The sequence below is a fragment of the Etheostoma spectabile genome, chromosome 16 (assembly GCF_008692095.1).
Source record: "Etheostoma spectabile isolate EspeVRDwgs_2016 chromosome 16, UIUC_Espe_1.0, whole genome shotgun sequence".
Classification (NCBI taxonomy): Eukaryota; Metazoa; Chordata; class Actinopteri; order Perciformes; family Percidae; genus Etheostoma; species Etheostoma spectabile.
In genome coordinates, this window is record NC_045748.1 from 27,837,456 (window position 1) to 27,857,705 (window position 20,250).

Sequence of the window (20,250 nt, forward strand, 5' to 3'; positions counted from 1 at the left end):
AGAAAATTATAAGAGTGTTAGCTGCTGTTTGTGTGGCTTTTTTGCCTTTAATTGATAGGACAGCTGTAGACAAGAAAGGAGGTAGAGAGGGGGGACAACTTGCAGCAAAGGGCCACAGGTTGGGGTTCCAGTGGCTGCAGGTTCAATTCGGACCAGCGGCCCTATGCTGCATGTCATTCCATTTCTCTCTCCCCTTTCACGTCTAAGCTCTCCTTTCAAATAAAGGCCTACATTTTTTTTTTTATATATTAAAATTTGGTACATGGGGCGCACGCTCCACCAGATGAGCTACCAGTGCCTTTAAGCTTTGACCATTTGAGAACCAGTGCTTAATAGGTGATATTTACAAATATAAAAAGGTCAAATGTTCTATATCTTACTTTGACGTGGAAGACCAGCTCGTTGCCCCCAACACTGAACTGTGATTCAAACAGAACTGTGAACTTTTCCTCCGTCACTGACTCTGCACCTCGACGATCCGACCGCTTGATCCGCTTCAGTGACTGTAAAAAGACATAGAAGGAGATTAGAGGCTTCCTTTACATCTTATAATCAAGATTGCCAAATATTGAGGCCAATACGGTAGATTTCATCTCTGTGCAAGAATTCAATCTGGAACATAGTTTATTACATGACTACTCGATCTATGAAAAACATGAGAATCAATATCGCAGGTGAAAAATAAAATCGGAGTAATCAAATTGAGCAAAAGTATAATCTTTGCAAGATTATAAATTTGATAAGATTAAACTACCTTAGTCATGGGGTGAATAAAATCAAAGTTGAAATAGAACAATTCTTCAAAAGGACAGAAATCTTAGATTTGGCAACAGTTTAGAAATATGTTGAGGGCCAACAATAAAAATAAATGCCTATGCCATTTTGACTGAAGAAAATAATTTGCCATCCAGTTTTTAGCATCAAATGATGGATGACCTGTAATACAAGTAGCCCGCCAAAAACAGTAGTCTTTATTGGAAGGTATAACTAGTTGAAGTCTGTATAAAAATAAAATGAGGTAAAAAAAGAAAGAAAGAAAGAAAAAGGACCTAGAATTGATCCCTGACGCACTCCAAGCCAAATTTTAGTCTGGTTATTGGACCAATAGCTCAAGTTTTACCTCACAAAACTACATGAGGTTTCTAACCAAATAATGTAAAAATATTGTTGCACGTAAAACAATTATACAATTACTATATACAAAATGTTATGCTTTTTTTAAACAGTAATGTATCACTCAAACTTAAACAGTAGAGCTTACCATGTTTCTGAAGTGTGCACTGAGGGTGCCAGTGGCCTGGTGATACTCCATTACACAGTTGTTGTTCAGGATTTCTCCACTGCTTTCACTACCAAGGCAGAAGAAAGCAGTTAAAAAAGGGATTACCACACACAGTGGGCGGCTGTGGCTCAGGTGGTAGAGCTGTGGCATACCAATAGGTTGGTGGTTTGATACCTGACCCTGCAGTCCCATGCTGAAGTGTCCTTGGACACTGAACCCCAAATTGCTCCTGATGCTGTGCCATTGGAGTGTAAATGTTTATGAATGTTTATCTGATGAGCAGGTGGCACCTTGTATGGCATCCTCATCCACCAGCGTTTGAATGTGTGTGAATGGTTCTTGTAGTGTATAAAAGCGCTTTGAGTAGATGTAGAAAAGCGCTATATAAATACAGTCCATTGCATTACATAGTGACTGTAGCTGTCAACTGTTAATCTCACATAATGATGTAACCACCATGGAATAATTTTGATTTGTTCAACTGAAAATGTAATGAATGAATGAATATCCAACATGTTCCTGCTTTAATCAACCTGCTTTTAAGTATTATTTTAGCTTTGTATCAGCCAAGAGTCAATAATGTGTTTGATTAGTGCATTCATCATTATTACAAGTATGCATGCTAGCATGTGCACCTCACCTGTGTGTGCTCTTATTCTTCAGCAGAGCTTTGGCCTGCTGTTCGCTTACAATGACAGCCTTGACCTGAGGTGGATTCATGTGGACGTTGAGCTTCCCGCCCACCAGAAGGCGCACTGTGGCTGCAAACTTGGTCTGGGTCTTTAACACCTGGGGCGGCTGCTTTTCAATTATGAAGGTACTAAAGAGAAGAGGGGACAATGACATGATGGGTTGGTCAACAATTTGTTGAGTTGAGACAGTGGTACACAAGTGGTACCCTACGTGACACACAAGACAAAGCATTTGATCTACTTCTACCTGGGCCAAGTGGCCATTCTACTGTTCAAGTCTGGCTGTAATCCAAACATGCCCTCCAAAAACGACTTTATTTCAGCCCTCAATACTTTTGTGCCACGCTGTACATTTGCAACCACTTTTCTGCTGACATGCCTACCTTGACGCACGGACATTGTTTCGTATGGATATGTTGTATAATATCGTATTTTTCATGAAACAAGCAACAGACTTTTATGTTTTTTATGTTTTATGGAAAAGTTATGAGGTTGTGTTGGCAAGTGGTCATAACCTTTCCAGGCAAAGAAGTACTTCAACTTGGTGTCTCTACAGATTTAGAAAATTGATGCGGCTGCATGATGAGGGGATGTTTTGTTTCAGGCTGTCTACTTTTGGAGGTCAGTGGCCTGCCACACTTTTTGTTTACTTTAAAAGTTCAGCTAAACTTAACACCTCCAGCATTAGTTTGAGTACACCTTCAGGAGGACAGGAACTTCAGAAGTTGGGATGACACCTACACTGTACTGTGTAATCCTAAACTATCCTTAATTGAGTGTCCATTACATGCTTCTGTGTAATTCATCAAAGTCTCCTGAACTTTCTTCACATATGTGAAATGAGTTGAGCTGCTCTGGAGTTTTTCCTTAACAAAAGGCAACATCTTTACAAGGTGCACCTGGCGCGTTCTGTTTCACAAGTGTAACCGTTCTTTGTTTGTTTACATTCTGTAACTTCCAGGGAAGGCAAACTGCTGCCACGCTGGTGACTTCTTGGAAGCAAGAGGATTTTCCAGTTCTGTTTCCTCCAGCAGTGGCCATGGTGTCTGTAAAAGTGCAGCTACATGCTACCTGCTGGTAAACTATGCTGCGTTGTCTGTATGTTGTTGGGTTTTGTAGGTTGGGTTCAAGTAGGTGGAGAAACGAAATTTACTGTATATCAGAATCAAGGCAGTGATGTGACACACACACACACACACACACACACACAACACACAGTATTTGGTGTAGTCTAAAGTTATATCAAACTCAATTGTTGTGTGTCTGTGGCATCAAATAACATAATCCTGATTGCATCCTGCAATTGAGTGAAACTAAGCAAGGGAACACTGGGGGTGGAGTCAGGGGGCACTTTTCCCAAACTTTGTCTGAAAGGACCCACTGTCTCAGACTGACCCGCTGTCTCAGAATTTTAAAACCCCTGTTTTAAAACCCCTGCTCTAGTATCCTTACAAGAGTAAAAATCGGGTACACTGCTCAATGGGCAGGAAAGAATCTGTATTTCTCCTCTTTAAATCTGAGGCTGAACGACTGGTCTGAGTTTTCTTTCCAGCAACTTTGCATAAGCATTCTCATAGAGGTTGAGCATGGGATACCACCAGTATAACAGCCGGTGGAACAAGAAAGATAAAATGGCATAGTGACAGGTATATCTCTTGTATATAAGGACAAGAGATTGCAGATGGAAAGCAGCTAGTAACTTGATCTCCAGAACTACTTTTTGCTTGAGAGACCTTTTGTTGTACATGGTCCCTGACAAATACCTTTAATCACAAAAGAAAGGCAGACCTTTAACTGTGTGCTGCCAGCTGACGGTAAAAGGTTACTTTTGGACCATGGAAATTCACTTACAATAATTTTGAAATAAAGTGAAAGGTATTTAGGTAATTATTTGATGACTATTTAAGTAAGTGAAGTAATTACAACTTAAAACAGAAAGTATGTGCGGCGCCTGGGTAGCTAACCTTGTTGAGCATGCGTCCCATATAATGAGGCTCAGTCCTTACTGCAGCGACAGCGGGTTTTATTCCGACCTGCGGCCCTTTGCTGCATGTCATTCCCCCTCTCTCTCCCCCTTTCCTGTCTTTAGCTGTCAAATGTATTGAAAAGGCCTAAAATGCACAGAAAAACTAAGACTGAGTGTGTGGTAAAGATGATAACCAGAGATTAAGGAGGTTGAAGACAAACTCTCAAAACCAGTGTTTCTCAAATCAGGGTCTGCATGCCCCTAGGGGTATTTTGGAATACTGCAGGGAGTATGTTAAAAAAAAGAAAATGGTAATCAAAACAATAATACTATCTTTAGTGCGTAACTTCTTTATATTGATGAAGGTTTGTTACATTCAAGCCATTGCCAAATGAGTTGCTACAAAGCTAGACTATCAGCTCCACACAACTCACTCTGTATTTCTCAGTATGACTTTGTTTAGAAAATTATGTTGTCTGGTGATTTCCGTGCGCAGTAACTCAAGTTGAAGATTATTACCTCTTCTCAAGAGTCCATCATGTTTTTTTGGCCACTTGAAATTGCGTGGAGGAGTGGGGACGGTGCGCCGACTGCCTTGTTGCCATTACTTTAAATCCTTCATGAGGGCAACAGAAACTACGCACTATAGCTTTAATTTAGGGATTGATTCTAAACATTTGAAATGTAGCATTGTGTTTTCAGTTACAATTTTGTCGTTTAGTAAATCAGACACTGATGGCGGTGACATGGCTGACATGACTGTGGCTCTTTATATAGACATCCTTTTTTTTTATTAGAAATATTTTTGGGCTGGTCAGTCACTGCTTTAGGCAGTACTTAAATAAAGGTTAAATAAAATAAAAAAATACTTCAATCAATTCTACTTTTGAAATCGGTCACTGCAAACCATTCCAGAATGCACTGGAGATAACAATCGGACAAAACCAGCTGAACTAGATTATCTGCACAAAGTAAATATGCAATCCTGGGTTCACCGCGTCAGACAATCACCTCAGCCTGCCTACGGCCAGAAAGAAAAATCAATAAAATTCAGAATTTGCAAACAGGCACAATCCTGGAGGAGCCCTCCACTTACTGAGAACAGAGTTATCACTCCGGGTATACAAGGGATGGCTCTTAGTTGCAGCTCTGGCAACCCACAGCAACCCCCCACAATATACTCCAGGGGGCATATGGGCATAAGCTATATCCAATTCCACAAAGTATACGTAGGCTGGATGGACAAACTCCCATAGCCACCAAGAGTAAAGAACTAGTCACTGTTCCACTGTTCCTGAATCAATTGGGTGGAGTCTCCTTTTCAGAACCCTTTCTTTTGTGGGAGTGGGAACCAGCAAACCTATCTGACCAGCTAACAGGCACTGTTGACAACATTCACACTGAAGGGGTGAAGTCCAGTTCTCACCTCGTAACTAAGGCGGAGATGATATCAGTGATGTCAGCGTTGAGTTTGCTCAGCAGCTCCTCCATTGGACCCGGCAGAGGAAGCTGCTGGGTCAGATGTTCACACCGTCTGATCTGCTGCCGGTTCTGCCAGATCAGGTCAGCCAGCTTCTCACACCTGGCGGACAGGGACAGGAGGTGGAGATACCACCACAGGGTGGAAATAAAAGGGAAGAGTCCCTCCATGTGAGTGCATACACATCTTGTTTATATATTTATGCTTTTTATGTGACTCATGTTTTCTCAAAAGTCTTTCAGTGAAAGAAAACAATTCAAACTTTCCTCTACATGACAAAACATTATGCATTTGCTTAGTGCGTGAAAACCATTTAATAAAATCTCCACACTTTAATAGAATATGCCAGTTAAAATACTTGTATTAGTCCGGTATATACCAAGACTGGAGGACATCCAGCCCCCCCTCATGAGGACCCCCATTGCCAGCCAGCTGCTGCCTTCTCTTCCATTGGATGAGTTCCTCATCCAGGATCAGAGTCTGCTGCTTCCTTAGCAGGGCCAGGGTCTTCTGGTGTTGCTCTGACAGGTCCTGCAAACACACCACCAGCCGCATTTGAATATGTGACAGTATATTAACATCATAAAAAGATACACAGGGAGAAGTGAGCTCAACAAGATATTGGGCATCATGTTTACTACGTACACTGTAGGAACTCAATTACTGTAAAATCCACATTTACATACTACTGTGTTTACTATTGAGCAGTGGAAGCGGAGTTATTAAAGCTCAAAAAGAGGCCATCTACTTACTATGCCTGCTGCAAAATTGTGCAGGTTTTTTTGACCCATGTTGCACATGTCTGGAAAGTAATGAAGCGCAAATGAAAGTGTGTTCTTCTGCTGGAATTGGAATATTGGTTAGAGACACTTCTTGCAGGCGGCCTCTAGCTCACCCAGTAAGAGTGTGCGCCCCATGCAGGGGCCCGGGTTTTGAATCCGACCTGCGGCCATTTGCTGCATATCATCCCCTCTCTTTCTCTCCCCTTACCCATCTATCCACTATCAAATCCCAAAAAGGGAAAAGCCCCAAAAAATATCTTAAAAAAGAGACACTTTTTGAACTCCAAGAGTACACTCATCTAGCAAGATAAGGCTGATATGTGAGATAGGATTAGCCAAATGGCACAGATGTCACCAGCTCAACAAAAGACCAGTGACCACTGAAAAGGTGACGAAAATTCAATACTGGTAGGTTTTAAAAGAGCTTAGAAAAGATTAGGTCTATAAAATAAAAAAACTAAATAAAAGAAATGATTGAGGCCACAGCCACAATATTTTGTTGTGCAATATCTTTTGCTACTTATACACCTCGCCCCCACACTTCTGGCATTTCTCATTCACAAAAATGGAGACATCCATTTTCTTTCTTTTTTAAATCTCTGGGGTTGCATTGTAGTTTAAAAAAAAATAATTTTTCAATTTTTATCGATTTTTATCTTCTTTTTTGTTTTAACTCTTTGATTCTCATTTCATTTTACGAGCCGACTGCATCACAACTACTACTACTTTCTTCTGTGACTTTTAAACATAGACCGTATAAAATAGGTCTTAATGCTCTCCCTTCTCTTCATTGAAGCCTCTATGTTTACAGGCTTGTGGGGATGAGCAATCTGCTACAGATGCCAAAAAAAAGGTTTGGTACTGCCAATTTGTTTTGTTTTGTTATGGTTCAGGTGTGTAATAAACATACTTTGTGAGAAAAAAAAAGTGACAGAGAATCATGATATCAATTAAAAGCTTTATAAAAAAGAATCAGGATTCAAATTTTTCCCTGAGTTGTGCAGGCCGAGTCCGGACTTGTCTTTTCCTGATTCCTCAGGCCCCTCACGGTTAAAAAACAAGAAACAAGCTACAACCTGGAGTGATTTCAACATGGATAACAAATTACAGGTGCTTCTGACCTTGTTAATGTTAGCAGCTGTTGTGCAGTTAAAATTTGCATTTAATAATGCTACTACTGTCTACATGCTTTGGGCGAGGTTAGGGAGTGCCTGCTGGGATTATTTTATCAATGAAGTTGTAGTTCCTGAGGAATGGGGAGAACTTTTAAATGTTCAAATCGGCCTCAGCGAAAGACTGCGTCTGCATGTGGAAGGAGACATAACACAAAGGAGGGCGCCTGTGAATGTCCAAATAAAAATTAGAATCTATGTGGTATTATCTGAGTGAAGGGGGGAAAAAGGGAAGATATTTGGACTAAGTTGTTTCAGTCATCATTGACAAGTCCATCACCATCTTCCTGGTTCCAAACTATATTATGACATGTTCTTTAAACGTCAGTAGTTGTTTCAAATTTACAGTTTTTACACATTATCTTGTTTTTGTTACGATGCTTTCACAGTGAGAAATATAACATTTCTAAAAGTTCTAAAAACCATCCGTTCGTAATGCAATCCCAACTAGTTACAGAGAAAACAATTTAATACCTGCTTTGCCTTTATTTAGTCAGTATCCAGGTGTCGTTATTACCAACGTGTTGATTCTGCATAATCATCCCTGTCTGGACCAGATCTACATTTGCCTGTTTGAGTGAGAGGATGGATGGATGGATGGATGGATGGATGGATGGATGGATATTGATCCCAAAAAAAGTGTGTGTGTGCGTAGAAAAGATAGAGGTGGATCTTTGGTTACGTATCAAACAACACTTTTTATAGGCAATGAATACTTCTCCTGGTACCACTTTAATATGTCGCCGTATTTGTTATGCAGTGACTCCTAATCTGTTTTTTTGCCTTGTAGTAATGTGTTAACATGACCATTTTTTTTTCAAACATTTACCAGCCGGTGGGGCGGAAACTATGGGTGCATGATTCAGAAAATGTCACTATTCTAGATTGATTTTTAGGCCCAAGATTTGATTCAAAAGCGATTGATTAAAAAAAAAACTCAATTAAAAATGATTCACAGTATGTAAATGTACTTACTTTTCTCATGTTATAGTATACACGGCATTATAAAAAAAGAAGAAAAAAACATGAAAGAAACATGATTTTGAATTGGTAGAGCTTGAATCGATTCATGAATGTGAATTGATTTTTTTGAACACCCCTAGTGGATAACTTTCCGAGATTAACTCGCCAATCAGAACATCTTCCCGCATTTGGTGCTTTGTAGGTGTTATTGCATTTGAGTCTGGCCAAACTCAAATGCAATAACAAAAAAATGTCCAATATATGTCAAATGGAATGCCCACCCATAACAACACTGTGACCCTTGTGTTGTGTGTGTGTGTGTGTGGTGTGTGTGTGTGGGTGTGTGTGTGTGTGTGTGTGTCTCATACAAGCCTATATTTCTGGAGTGTGCTGGCCTCTCTAGTGAGCCAGGCCTCTACAGTGGTCCTCTTGGTTTGTAGGGCGGTCTCCCGCTGGGTGCGCTCAGCTGGAGGCAGTGAAGACAGGCTGCTCAACTGGGCTAGAAACACCAGCAAGTGGGAAAACAGAAAAGGCATTACAAAAAGAAGGAAACATTTGGTAACTTTTGACCTGCCAAACTATAGGTTGTTTTCTACACACGTAGGAGTCAAACAGACGATCATCAAGTCAAAGTCTAATCTGAGACGCTGTCAAGACTCAGCCTACATGGGACGCACACTTAAGACACATCAAAACATCAATATAGCTGTCTGTAACTGTCTGCATTTGTCCGTATCATTTAGATTGGTATGGGACTTTCTAAGTCCGTCAATGCGTCCTTCATCCTCACCCTGGATGCGCAGGTTCTCCTGGTACTGGATGATGAAGTACTCCTGGCTATGCTGCAGCTTTCTCAGTTCATTCTCAGTCTCCTGTGTGGAGAGACGGAGCTCCTCAAAGGCCTGGTTGATCTGCTGGTGTCGCTGTGACAGGCTGTCCATGGCCTGCACCCCACTGCCAGTGCTGGCCTACACACAAAACATTTTTTTAAGTTACAGATGTTGCTTGCGTGTTATCGTTTTGTTTAATTTGTAACCTTTAGTTTGGTTAAACAATTATCATACGTAGGATTGGGTCACTTTTCAAACCTGTTTGATATTAAGCCAGACACCACACCGGACTACCAAAAATTAAAAATGAAGTGAAATAGCAGCTGCTCCTGAATTAGCCGGTTAGTATAAATTACAACTGGTTTAAAACTCATAGACTGGACCAGTAAAACTGGAAATTGACCCAACTTTACTAATATGTGTAATTTATTGTCTGTTTGTATGCTGGTGTTGGTATTGACCAACAGCATTTTTTCATCCTCGTCCCGACACATACACCTTAACCCAAACACAACCAGGGCAATGTACACTGGTTTCACAGGATTCCTGTAAATGATGACAGACATCAGCCTCTTTAACACTTACATTTGTAGCTTCTTGAACCAGCCTCTGCTCCGAGTGCAGGATGTGTTTAATGCAGCGCACCAGCTCCAAAGGACAGCGGTCATAAGTGCTCTGCAACGCAACACAACACAACACACACTTTATCCAAAGATTAAACTAATTATAATTGAACCAGTGCTTCACATTTCTTATTTTATTACATTGAATGTAGATCAGTCCTTTTTTAGGGGAATTTTTGTCATATTTGAGTAGCCCTACATGTTGGTTTTTAATTCCCAGGCTCCAACTGGCACAGGGGTAGGCTACAAATGACAACTGGTTTGAAGAAATGATTTTACTGGACTTTAATTAGGTCGGGAGTTATTCACAATGTTGGTTTTTAGTCAAAATGTCCATCTTTTCATCCAACAAATAACCTCAAAACATCACACATTGGCTGCTTTTGGGATACCAAGACAGACGTTTTTTAGGCTTCCATCTTAGGGCCCATAAAGCATGCATTACAGTCTTCTGGCTCGCCACACACATGCCATTAAATCATTTATTGATACAGCTTTTGTGAGCTATACGGTGTATTGTTTGCACCATAATAATAATGAGATTAAGAAGAAGAAGACGAAGAATAAGATTCATTTTCGGATGTTTGCGTGCCCTGATTGCCAAAATACATGAGTGAAGGTAACACAGGAATCCCACAGGCTAAAAACCCCAGGAAAGGTTTGCTTGAGCTGGCAGAGTTTTACTACAGCTATGAAATGAGACCTGCATCATGCAGTGTTTCCCACACATAGACTCATTTGTGATGGTGTGCCACACAATCAACACCGGCCCCCACATATTGCGTTGAGTTATTCTGTTTAAAACATGCAACGTATTCCATTTCCTTTCCTTTCCCTCCTCTGTCTCTCTGTCAGTCACGCAACTCACCCACAGCCCCTCCCCTCTGTGCACTCAGCGTCCGTCTCCATGAAAACGAGAGAAGACGGCTGGCAAAATTCCCAAGTTCACGAAAGGTTGGTATCTCGCGAACACCTTTACACAATCCCACATTAAAAAGTCCTATAAAAAAAATTATATTCTGAATACAATGTTGTCAGTGTGTTAATGTTGGAGTCCTGACCCTTGGCAAACAAGCGATTGCGCCGTCTTAGAAATTTAACTAGTTAGTTTGCGGTAAAATGGTCAATGAGGTCAAAACATATTATGTAACAGCTTTAATTCAGATAAACTTATTACATTTAATTATATTATTTAGTGTTTATGAGTATTTATGAGTATTTAAAAGTATTTTCCGTGACTGTGTTGAGGCCGAGGAACAGCCTGGACCGGAGGTATCAGTCTGAAACAGAGCTGAACAGTCCGACCAGTGTAATTTCTTATTAATTTGTTTATAATATTTTCAGGCGTCAACCAGTGCTGCTCAAGCAGAAAGACAGGGTCAGTGAGAGAAAGAGATAGATTCATTAGGCATTGAAGAAAGAGTAGCAGAGAAGGACAGCATTCAACAGCATTCTAATCTGTTGGAAACATGGTCATGTAAAGTGCACCAAATGGTTTCATTATGTCTGACTGGTGGGTAAAACAAGGTCTCAGGCTAGGCTTGTTTCCCCTCATCTTGCAGTAGCTGACTGGTACCTTGAGCTGGTTGGCGTAGTGGCCCAGCTTGATCTTCAGCAGAAAGCCGTCCTCCCCTCCTTGTAGCTGGGCTTTCTTCTGCAGTTCCGCCACCAGGCTGTCCAGCAGACGCTTAGCTTTGGCTTCCTCTGCTTGGTTGTCCAACTCCACTGAATCCCTGGGAAAGGCACGGTTACACAAGGCACATTTTTAACCAATCCAAAGTCTTAGTGCTGCTTCACTAAGACTAGCTGTGGATGGCCGCTTCGGCTGTCACAGGAGTACATCATTACATAAATCTCAGTCACAAATCTTATCAACTTTGACTATAAAACATGAAATAAAACAAACAAATAATGGATGTTGTGATAACAATAAAAACACTACTTATATTGTGCTTTTGGTCACAAGGTGAAAGAAGTAATTAGTAGTGCTGTCAAACTATTAAAATATTTTATCACGATTAATCGCATGAATGTCACAGTTAAAGCACAATTTATCTATTCTAAATGTCCCTTGATTTCTTTTTGTCCCTTTTTTCATTTGAATGCTCTTAACAGGGAAAAGTGGATCTGCTTGCTTCATTGCTTAAGAAAACTTTCCCTTCTGACTCTTGTTAGCATCCATTTCGGCATCTTTCGCTCGCCATCCACTCAAAACGTAACGTTACTACTCTTTGGCCAGCTCGCAAGCCCAAACGGCGTGCATGCAGCGTGCCTGTTTTTTTTCCGGTCTAGCTAGATCCGGTGTGGTGTTGTAGTTTTTCTAACGTTACGAGTTGTTGCAACAACATGTGCAAAAACTACAAAGTCTTCTAGGCCAAAAAGAATGTTGACGCCGATAAAATTGGTTTACGTTATTAACGGTGAGAGCACTACTAATAAGTACATTACAAACACAAAAAATGACAACCCAAAAGAGTGAAACATAAGAGTATCATCAGGTTCAGTAAGACTGTTCAGGTAGTAAAAAAACAGAAGCACACAGAAGCATTCGTTTCTCGTGAGTGTTTGTAATGTGCTGATGGTGTACTATTATGCCTGCAGTTTAATGTGCTGTATCCTGAGCACTGATTTAGAACAGTGGTTAAACTGTTCACCCAGAGTTGTCTCAGGGAGTGCTAAACTATTCATCCTTTTAAAATCTAAATAACGGTTTGCAAGAGTGCAATTTTCAAATCACAAGAAACATGATTTTATAAAAATAATAATAATAAAAATAATAATAATGAAAGAATAACCTGTTCCTTTCAGACTTATTTTTACTAATGTTGCCATAAAATACAGCTACTAGCTTGGGAGTACATTATTATGAATGATGGCCAAAACCATGAAAATAAGATTTAAATTGTGAAAGGATGGACAGACAAGGTCACCTATAACAATTTAATAGATTTACAATCAGCTGCCATTTTATTAGCTACACCCTAGCTAAAACTGATGGGGTCTAATACAACAGTCCACCACCTCATTTATATCAACGAGGGCTAAATAACAGAAGCCCATCTCTGTACAATGCAATAGGGTTCAACAGCACCCCTATACTACATCCTCCAAATTGCTCATACAGTCAAATCAACACCTCGCTAAAATAGTTTCATATACTGTACGTCCCTGTTGTTAAGCTGCATAGTAGTGGCTGTGTCTTGAACGGCCTACTTGCACACTTCAAACACTTAATTTTAAGTATATAGTGTAGATAACACAAAAAGTCAGTGCACTGAAAGTACCCAGATGTCCCCCAACAACGGTCAAAACGTTCTGTGTGGAACAATGGACACTGTGCGCACTAAACCTGCGCCATCTTGACTACAAAGCGGAAAGGGGATGGACCAGGGATGTCGACCGGCAGCTGATTGGACGAACGCGTCACGTGGGTCTGGCTTCTCATGGATTTCACAACCGAGCATGAAAGCCACCATGCTGTCATGCTTGTTGGGAATACGATCTTGAGTTTATCGAAAATAGTTCACCCAAACGTGTTTCTAAAAAACATTTTAAGTAGGTCATACAGTTGTTGAATCTGTTTTTTTTTTTTGATTGACAAAGGTCAGTTCAATAGATTTTTGTCTGATTTTGAGAGGCGGCGAGCCGAATCGACCGCTTGTCATTTCCGCTAAGTTTTTTGACCTAAGAGTTCCTTTTGGGACAACACTAACCATCAAAAGTGGGCGCTATGGCAGTAAGCGTGCGTTCATGAGCATGGGAAAAAGAGAAACCCAGTGAAAACGTCATCATTCATGTCACTTCCTGTGGGAATCAGATCGGGCTAGATTTTGCTAACAGAGTTTCCCAGTTGGTGACGCGTTATTGAGAACACACGTTTGATTTCTAGTTTGAGTTCACTGAAAATATTCAATTGATAAATTGTTTATTGTGGACAAACACCTCTGTCAAGAAACATACATAGACATTTGACACATATTATTGTGGCCTCCATGTTTACACACACCTGATGCTCTAGGCTACGCCCAACAGTTGGTGGCAGTCATGCAACAAGTTGCTACACCAATATAATCGAAGAAGAACACACATCATGTGAATGCCAGCAGTCGGAAAAACAACGTAATCACAGAGGCGGTCCCTGATATTTCCCCTTGTAATTTCCCCTTGCGGGATAAATAAAGTATACATTATTATTATTATATTCCCAGGTGGCATGAACGCACCATTAGTGGTCAGTGCACATTGGCAGTGTACTGACGGAAGTATGTGGAATGAGACACAGCCAGTAAGTATCACTTGACTGTTTGTTGGCCCCATCCCTCCTTCCCTGGCTCAAAGCGAGGCAGAGAGCAGTGATGGTCGAGCTAGAGAGTCAACGAAGAGAGGGACTGTACAAAGCAGTGAATCAGAGAAGTACAAACGGCACCGCGTGTTCCAAATAAAACACACAAATAAGCACAGCCACACCTCTGCTTGAAGGTGCCGCATCATGAGTGAATGCAGAGCTTTAAGCTGTAGCTTTCTCATCCTCTGCTATACAGACACCACTATAGAATTGAGTGGGTCAAGAGTGACAGTTGAGATGGATTTATTTTGTTTTAGTCTATACATTGTTTTTAGTGAAATACTGCACGTTACATACTTTACGGTTAGCTAACTGAGTGTAGTTTAGTCAACTGAAATTTCTAGTCAATTTGAATTGATCTAGCGCAGTGCCCATTTGGAGAGGGTGGTGTAGGCCTAAAAGAGCAGATTTCTTGCTTCCTGGTAACTTTAATGCGTAAATTCTCACAAACTAGAGCCCGACTGAAAGGCCGATACGAATATTTGGTTATTTAAAAATCTGATATATATATATATATATATATATATATATATATATATGTTTTTTCTTTAATTCCAGTGCGTTACAAAACAAAGATTTTCCTAACATTAGTTATTAATAGGTATTTATGAGTTCTCACTAAAATATGATAATAAAAAACAGAACAGAGGAACATCAAAATATATTAAAGTTCTGAGAAATAAAAGGATTAAAAATACAAACTTAAGATATGAAACTTAAAGTCCTTTGAAATCAGTCTTTCCAACAGGGACGTTGTAGAGCGCTCTCTGGTGGACAAACTATGCAACGCCAACACTCATAACAAGGTTGAAAGTCCGTTTTTAATTTTTTAAACATTCATTTAACTGTTGAAATAAAATTTTGATTGATTTATCAGAATCATTTATTTGTCATAAATAATTCTGATGAATGATTTTTTTTTTTTGTATAAATCGGCCGTTATATTTTTTTTATTTTATTTATCCTTTATTTATTTTTTTATTTATCCTTTATTTAACCAGGTAATACCCTGGTTATAAATGCTGATACCGATAGATAGGGAAATGCCTAATATCGGCCGATAATATCGGCTCGCTGATATATCTGATATATTCCTAGAGATAGGAATGGTGTTATTTCAGTTAGCTTAATAGTTGGTTTAATTTACATCGAGAGATGAACTTATGGAAAGTTCCCCATGCCAATGTCTGTTGTCTGTCTTGTGTAATTGTATCTTTGTTGTTGTTGTTGTTGTTGTTGTTGTTGTATCTTATGGACCGTGAGTCTAATAATAAAGGCTATCTCTATGTATCGTGAATGGTATGTGATGATTGGGGGGGCTATTTTAATTCCAAAGCCCAAGGGAACTGTATCAGGATGCATAGTATCCTGATCCATTAAATAACTGGCCTTTAAAAATAAAAATCTGCCTGCTTCTATAGCAATTTAACATAGGGGTGTGTATAATTATGCACCCTGTATCTTAAGGTGGAACATTTATTTATTTACAATACATTATTCCTTCACAATAATTGGTGTCCATAAAAGGTTGGATTTTCCAATTTTTTTTTTAATTAAGGCATTAAGATCAATTTCCAAAAGATGTTTTTTATTACTCTTTTTAAATCTATTTTAGCATGGGTGTGTAAACTTTCTCAAGCCACTGTATCTTTCATAATTCAAACAAAATAATTCCTTTGTTAATAATTCTTTACACAGAACTTCATGATATTAAATATAAAAAATGATTCACACCTTCACAAAGTCTACACGCCCAACCCAAAATCCGCACATTTAACAAACAAAAATTCACAAAAAATAAAATTCACAAAAAACAAAATTCACACGCTATTCAAATTTCTTTACCTCTAAAAAAATCCACAGGCCGTACCAAAAATCTACACTGCCTGAATTTACGTTAGATCTTACAAAAAGGAGAGTAGGGTTAAATACAGACAACCCATTGGATTCCAGATAGAAAGTGTCATGGTATTAGTTACTATGTAAAGGGGCGGCTGTGGCTCAGGGTTTAGAGCGGTTGCCTGCCAATCGGAAGGTGGTGGTTCGATCCCTGCCCTGCAGTCATTGTCGAAGTGTCCTTGGGCAAGACACTGAATCCCGAGTTGCGCATCGGAGTGTGAATGTGTATGAATGTTTATCGTGAGAGGTGGCACTTGTACGGCAGCCCGGCCACAGTGTATGAATGTGGTGAATGGTGAATGTTTCTGTAGATGTAAAAGCGCTTTGAGCAGTTGTTAAGACTGGAAAAGCGCTATATAAATACAGCACATTTATGTATTTGTTGTCTTGGAATTTGTGGTGCTGTAAAGTAAGATCAAGCTTTGTGTGAGGGTTTTAGTGTGATAAAAGCAAGTACATTGTTTCATCCAAACAGGAAATAGTTGATAATTCAGCCACGCCATTGCAAAGGGCAGTGATTACAATTAGGACGAAAGGCTGTTTTTAACAAAAAATATATGTATATTATGCCAATCAGAAATAACTTTATAAACGAACAAATCTGTCTCTTTCTCTTCCTGACCCTGTTGTTCTGCTTGAGCGACACTGGCAAACATTTAGTATAAGAGTAAAGAAAAAAATGACATTTAGTTTATTTGAATTACAGCTGCTACATAAATGTTTTTTGTCTCGACAACCCAACTGCATTTTATCGCAAACTTGCGACTAGTTAACTTTCTAAAGACGGCGCAATCGCTTGTTTGCCAAGGGTCAGGACTCCAACATTAACACACTGACAACATTGTATTCAGAATATAAAATATTTTTATAGGACTTTTTAAATGGGGGATTGTGTAAAGGTGTTCATGAGATACCAACCTTTTGTGAACTTAAAACCTGAAGACTATCCCTTTTTCAGGTACATTTGAAAGATTCAATTCAATTTGATTAATTTGCGATTAATCGTGAGTTGACGAGGAATCTCATGCGATTAAGAATGTAAATTGATTGTATATTATAAAAAATAAATCCAGCCAAATGTACCTTCCATCTAAAGAGATTGTCATTAAAAAGAAATTGGAATAGAAATAAAGATAAAAGTCTACTGCATACCAGAGCTGACATTCAATCCACTGGGCCAGGTAGTGTCGCACCTCGATTGGGAAGTGCTGGCCATACAGCGCCTGCATCTGGTGCAAGGCCTCACCCTGCAGCTGCTGGGCCTGGATCCACATTGCCATGGTGCTCCTTTGGAACAGGAGGATAGCAAAAGGAAGAAGCCAGGAGAGGATGAGAGAGAGAGAGGGGAATAAACAGCAACAAGAGATAAAGGGAAGATGATGGGGAAGGAGATGGAGAGCAGGAAAGAGTTACCATAATGTTTAAGGAATTGCTTAAAGGAATTCAGTAAATAGCAATAAATAACCAAACAGGTGAGCATTTTCAAAAGGATGTGTTAGAACAAATCTCTTTAGGTTACTTTAAAGTGCAACAGATAAAATACAGAAAATGCATCACAAATAGTGTGCACTTCCTACAATTCATTTGTTAGAAACCGACACTTCTAATTGACATACTGATACACAAAAAATAAAACTTGCCCAGACATGTCAAACCTGTAACAATACCAGTACTAGTACTATATAATATTAGTAATATGTTCGTGAACATCTGAGAATAATACTTGAGGTGGCAGTAGCTCAGTCCGTAGGGCAGTTGGGTTGGGAACCAGAGGGTCGTCAGTTCAAGTCCCCGTATGGACTTGAACTGGACCAAAGTACGGAGTATGCATCAGTAGCTGGAGAGATGCCACTTCACCTCCTGAGCAAGGCACCATACACCCCCAACCGCTCAGGGTGCTGGTCCAACTGGCAGCCCACTCAATCTGACATCTCCCCATTTGTGCATGTATACTGTAGGTACTGCATGTGTGTGTAAATATCAGACCTGTTTGTAGTAATTACTAATCCCATTGGGATCAAATTGTGTATAGGACCTGAGCATGTGTAGCCTGTGTGTACTGTAATTCAATAGAGTGAGTGTAATTATAAAATTATACATTACTTCGTGATGATAGTAAAACTATATGCTAAATTTGGCCAAACACATTGTCAGAAAATGTGCTTTAAAAAAAATTATTGTGTAATGTGTATTAAAAAAAAGAGAACCGCATTTTATATGTTTGTATTTGTGTGTGTGGTGTTGTAGTTTTGGGATTGACGTTACATTCTCAGCTACACAAGAGGGCAGAACCCATCGGGTCTTTAGTAGTATTGCTCTCCCAAAAGTTTAGGAGATAGCTTAGCTTGCTAACATTACTGTACATTAAAATAGGCTCGTTGGCAAGCATTATGTGCAGCGAACTTGAAAATGGCGATCACCGAGTATTGCTAAAAAGATATTAACATGCTCATTGGGAAGGTAGTTAATGTACCTTACGTTACCAGACAACGTAATGTTAGCTAGCTAGCGAAAGTAAGCTAGTCTACAAACTAGCATAATAGGAAAGCACAGGGATGAAGTAACTCTTGCAGCGCGCGAGCAACACTTCACTTTCATTCGCCATTAATTAATTATGTTAACACCTAACATTAGTTACGTCTTTAACTAACTCACCTATTCAGAGACGGCGCCACACTTAGAGCTACACCATGGACGAGTAGCACCACACACACACAACTTTCCAAACCTCGTACAGGTAGGTTGACGTGCACGTCACATCGCCAACTACTTCAGTCGTGTTTCTTGCAAAGCAGCTGTTGTTGACCAGCGTTAAGTTAAAGATGACAGCTTCCGATTTAGGATTTCAAAATAAAAGTGTTATTAAATAACTAAATGTCTAATATCAGATAACACACATACTGTACATACAATCTGCTAAGGTAAGTTTATTGGTGTTTTCGAACAATCCATATTTCTACGTTTTTGATTGAGTTACAAACGACATTTCCGGTCGTATTCATGCTAACTTCAGATAGCTTTGTAGAGTCTTGGCAGTTCTACTATTTCCGCTAACAGCCCCACCTTTGTGCTGATAAAATCAGAACGAGGCAACAGGTTAGGGGAGTTATGAAAATAATAACAATTAAAATAAAAAAAATAATAAAAATAATAATAATAATAAAATGAAATTATTATGTTATATTTTATATTTTAAATCTGTAAATAGTTTTTTTTTATCAGTTCGGGTTTGTCTGACTCTACATAGAACATATGATGTGATAAATTATGATATTTATGGACTCTGTCATGTGGCCTTGGGTTGTAGACAATTACTTGTAAGAATGGGCACCTGCTACTTTTTGATATTATTTTGAGATATGTATGATATATGATATATGATGTGGTCCTTGTGGAAATACCGATCTATGGTATCCCAGTGACAATACATAAACACTATTGTGAGGCATCAAAACGGTGAGCAGAACAATTTTTTCTACCTCTGCATTGTACCTATGTTTCTCTTTGCATCCGACATTAAGCTACTTGTTAGACTTTAACATGATCCACAACTATAGATCCCCATGTTTGACAAATACGTTAATAAATTAATAATTAATTAATAATAAAAAAACACAACCAAACTAAAAGTCACACAGCATGTAATCAAAAGGTTTTTTTGGTGTCCAGTCCTTCACTTTTTCTGCTAACATAAAACAGAAAACCAGAAACTGTGAACCAAATAGCTTTTATTAATGAAATCATTAGTGGTTAAGCAATGAAACATTAAACAGGAACCAGTAATCAACAACAAAAAAGCAAGGAAACAGTAAAGTTTGAACTAGATTTTATGTTCCATTGACATAGGCCTCCCTCCGCACATCTGTGTGTTGTTACTGCTAAAACATGACTTTGTCAATCCATTTTGAAAGGCTGAGCACTCAACCACTGAAAGAATTATCTATCACAATTATCAAACAGCTAGAATATGTTTTCTTTGATCACTGTGAAACCTGTGCAAATATTGAAAGGATTTGTCCCGAGAAGCTGCAAAATGATGAGGAATGATTCACATTATATACACAAAAGCACAAATAAAGCTGTGATGTGTCTGAGCTGGAAACTAAACTGTGACAGTACACATACTGTGGCAATGTGGGAAACTTTGGCAACAGTTACAGTATGTAAAACTATTTTTTGAATTCACAAATGCATTGTGGGTCTGTCTCTGTTTTAG

At 39.2% G+C, this 20,250-nt stretch overlaps 1 protein-coding gene across 1 annotated transcript in view; it reads right to left on the minus strand.

Annotated features, from left to right (window-relative positions):
• The window catches only part of LOC116704597 (signal transducer and activator of transcription 5B), a 42,022-nt gene extending 23,150 nt beyond the window's left edge, over positions 1 to 18,872 (minus strand). Inside the window, exons 1-11 of the mRNA XM_032540185.1 lie at positions 18,690 to 18,872; positions 17,187 to 17,321; positions 11,367 to 11,523; positions 9,753 to 9,842; positions 9,128 to 9,305; positions 8,706 to 8,836; positions 5,800 to 5,951; positions 5,367 to 5,522; positions 1,923 to 2,102; positions 1,262 to 1,349; positions 381 to 503 (exon numbers count right to left, since the gene is read on the minus strand). Of these exons, the coding sequence (XP_032396076.1) occupies positions 381 to 503; positions 1,262 to 1,349; positions 1,923 to 2,102; positions 5,367 to 5,522; positions 5,800 to 5,951; positions 8,706 to 8,836; positions 9,128 to 9,305; positions 9,753 to 9,842; positions 11,367 to 11,523; positions 17,187 to 17,314 (1,383 nt within the window). The 5' untranslated portion in view covers positions 17,315 to 17,321; positions 18,690 to 18,872. The remainder of the gene's footprint in view (positions 1 to 380; positions 504 to 1,261; positions 1,350 to 1,922; positions 2,103 to 5,366; positions 5,523 to 5,799; positions 5,952 to 8,705; positions 8,837 to 9,127; positions 9,306 to 9,752; positions 9,843 to 11,366; positions 11,524 to 17,186; positions 17,322 to 18,689) is intronic.
• Positions 18,873 to 20,250: the final 1,378 nt, after the last annotated feature.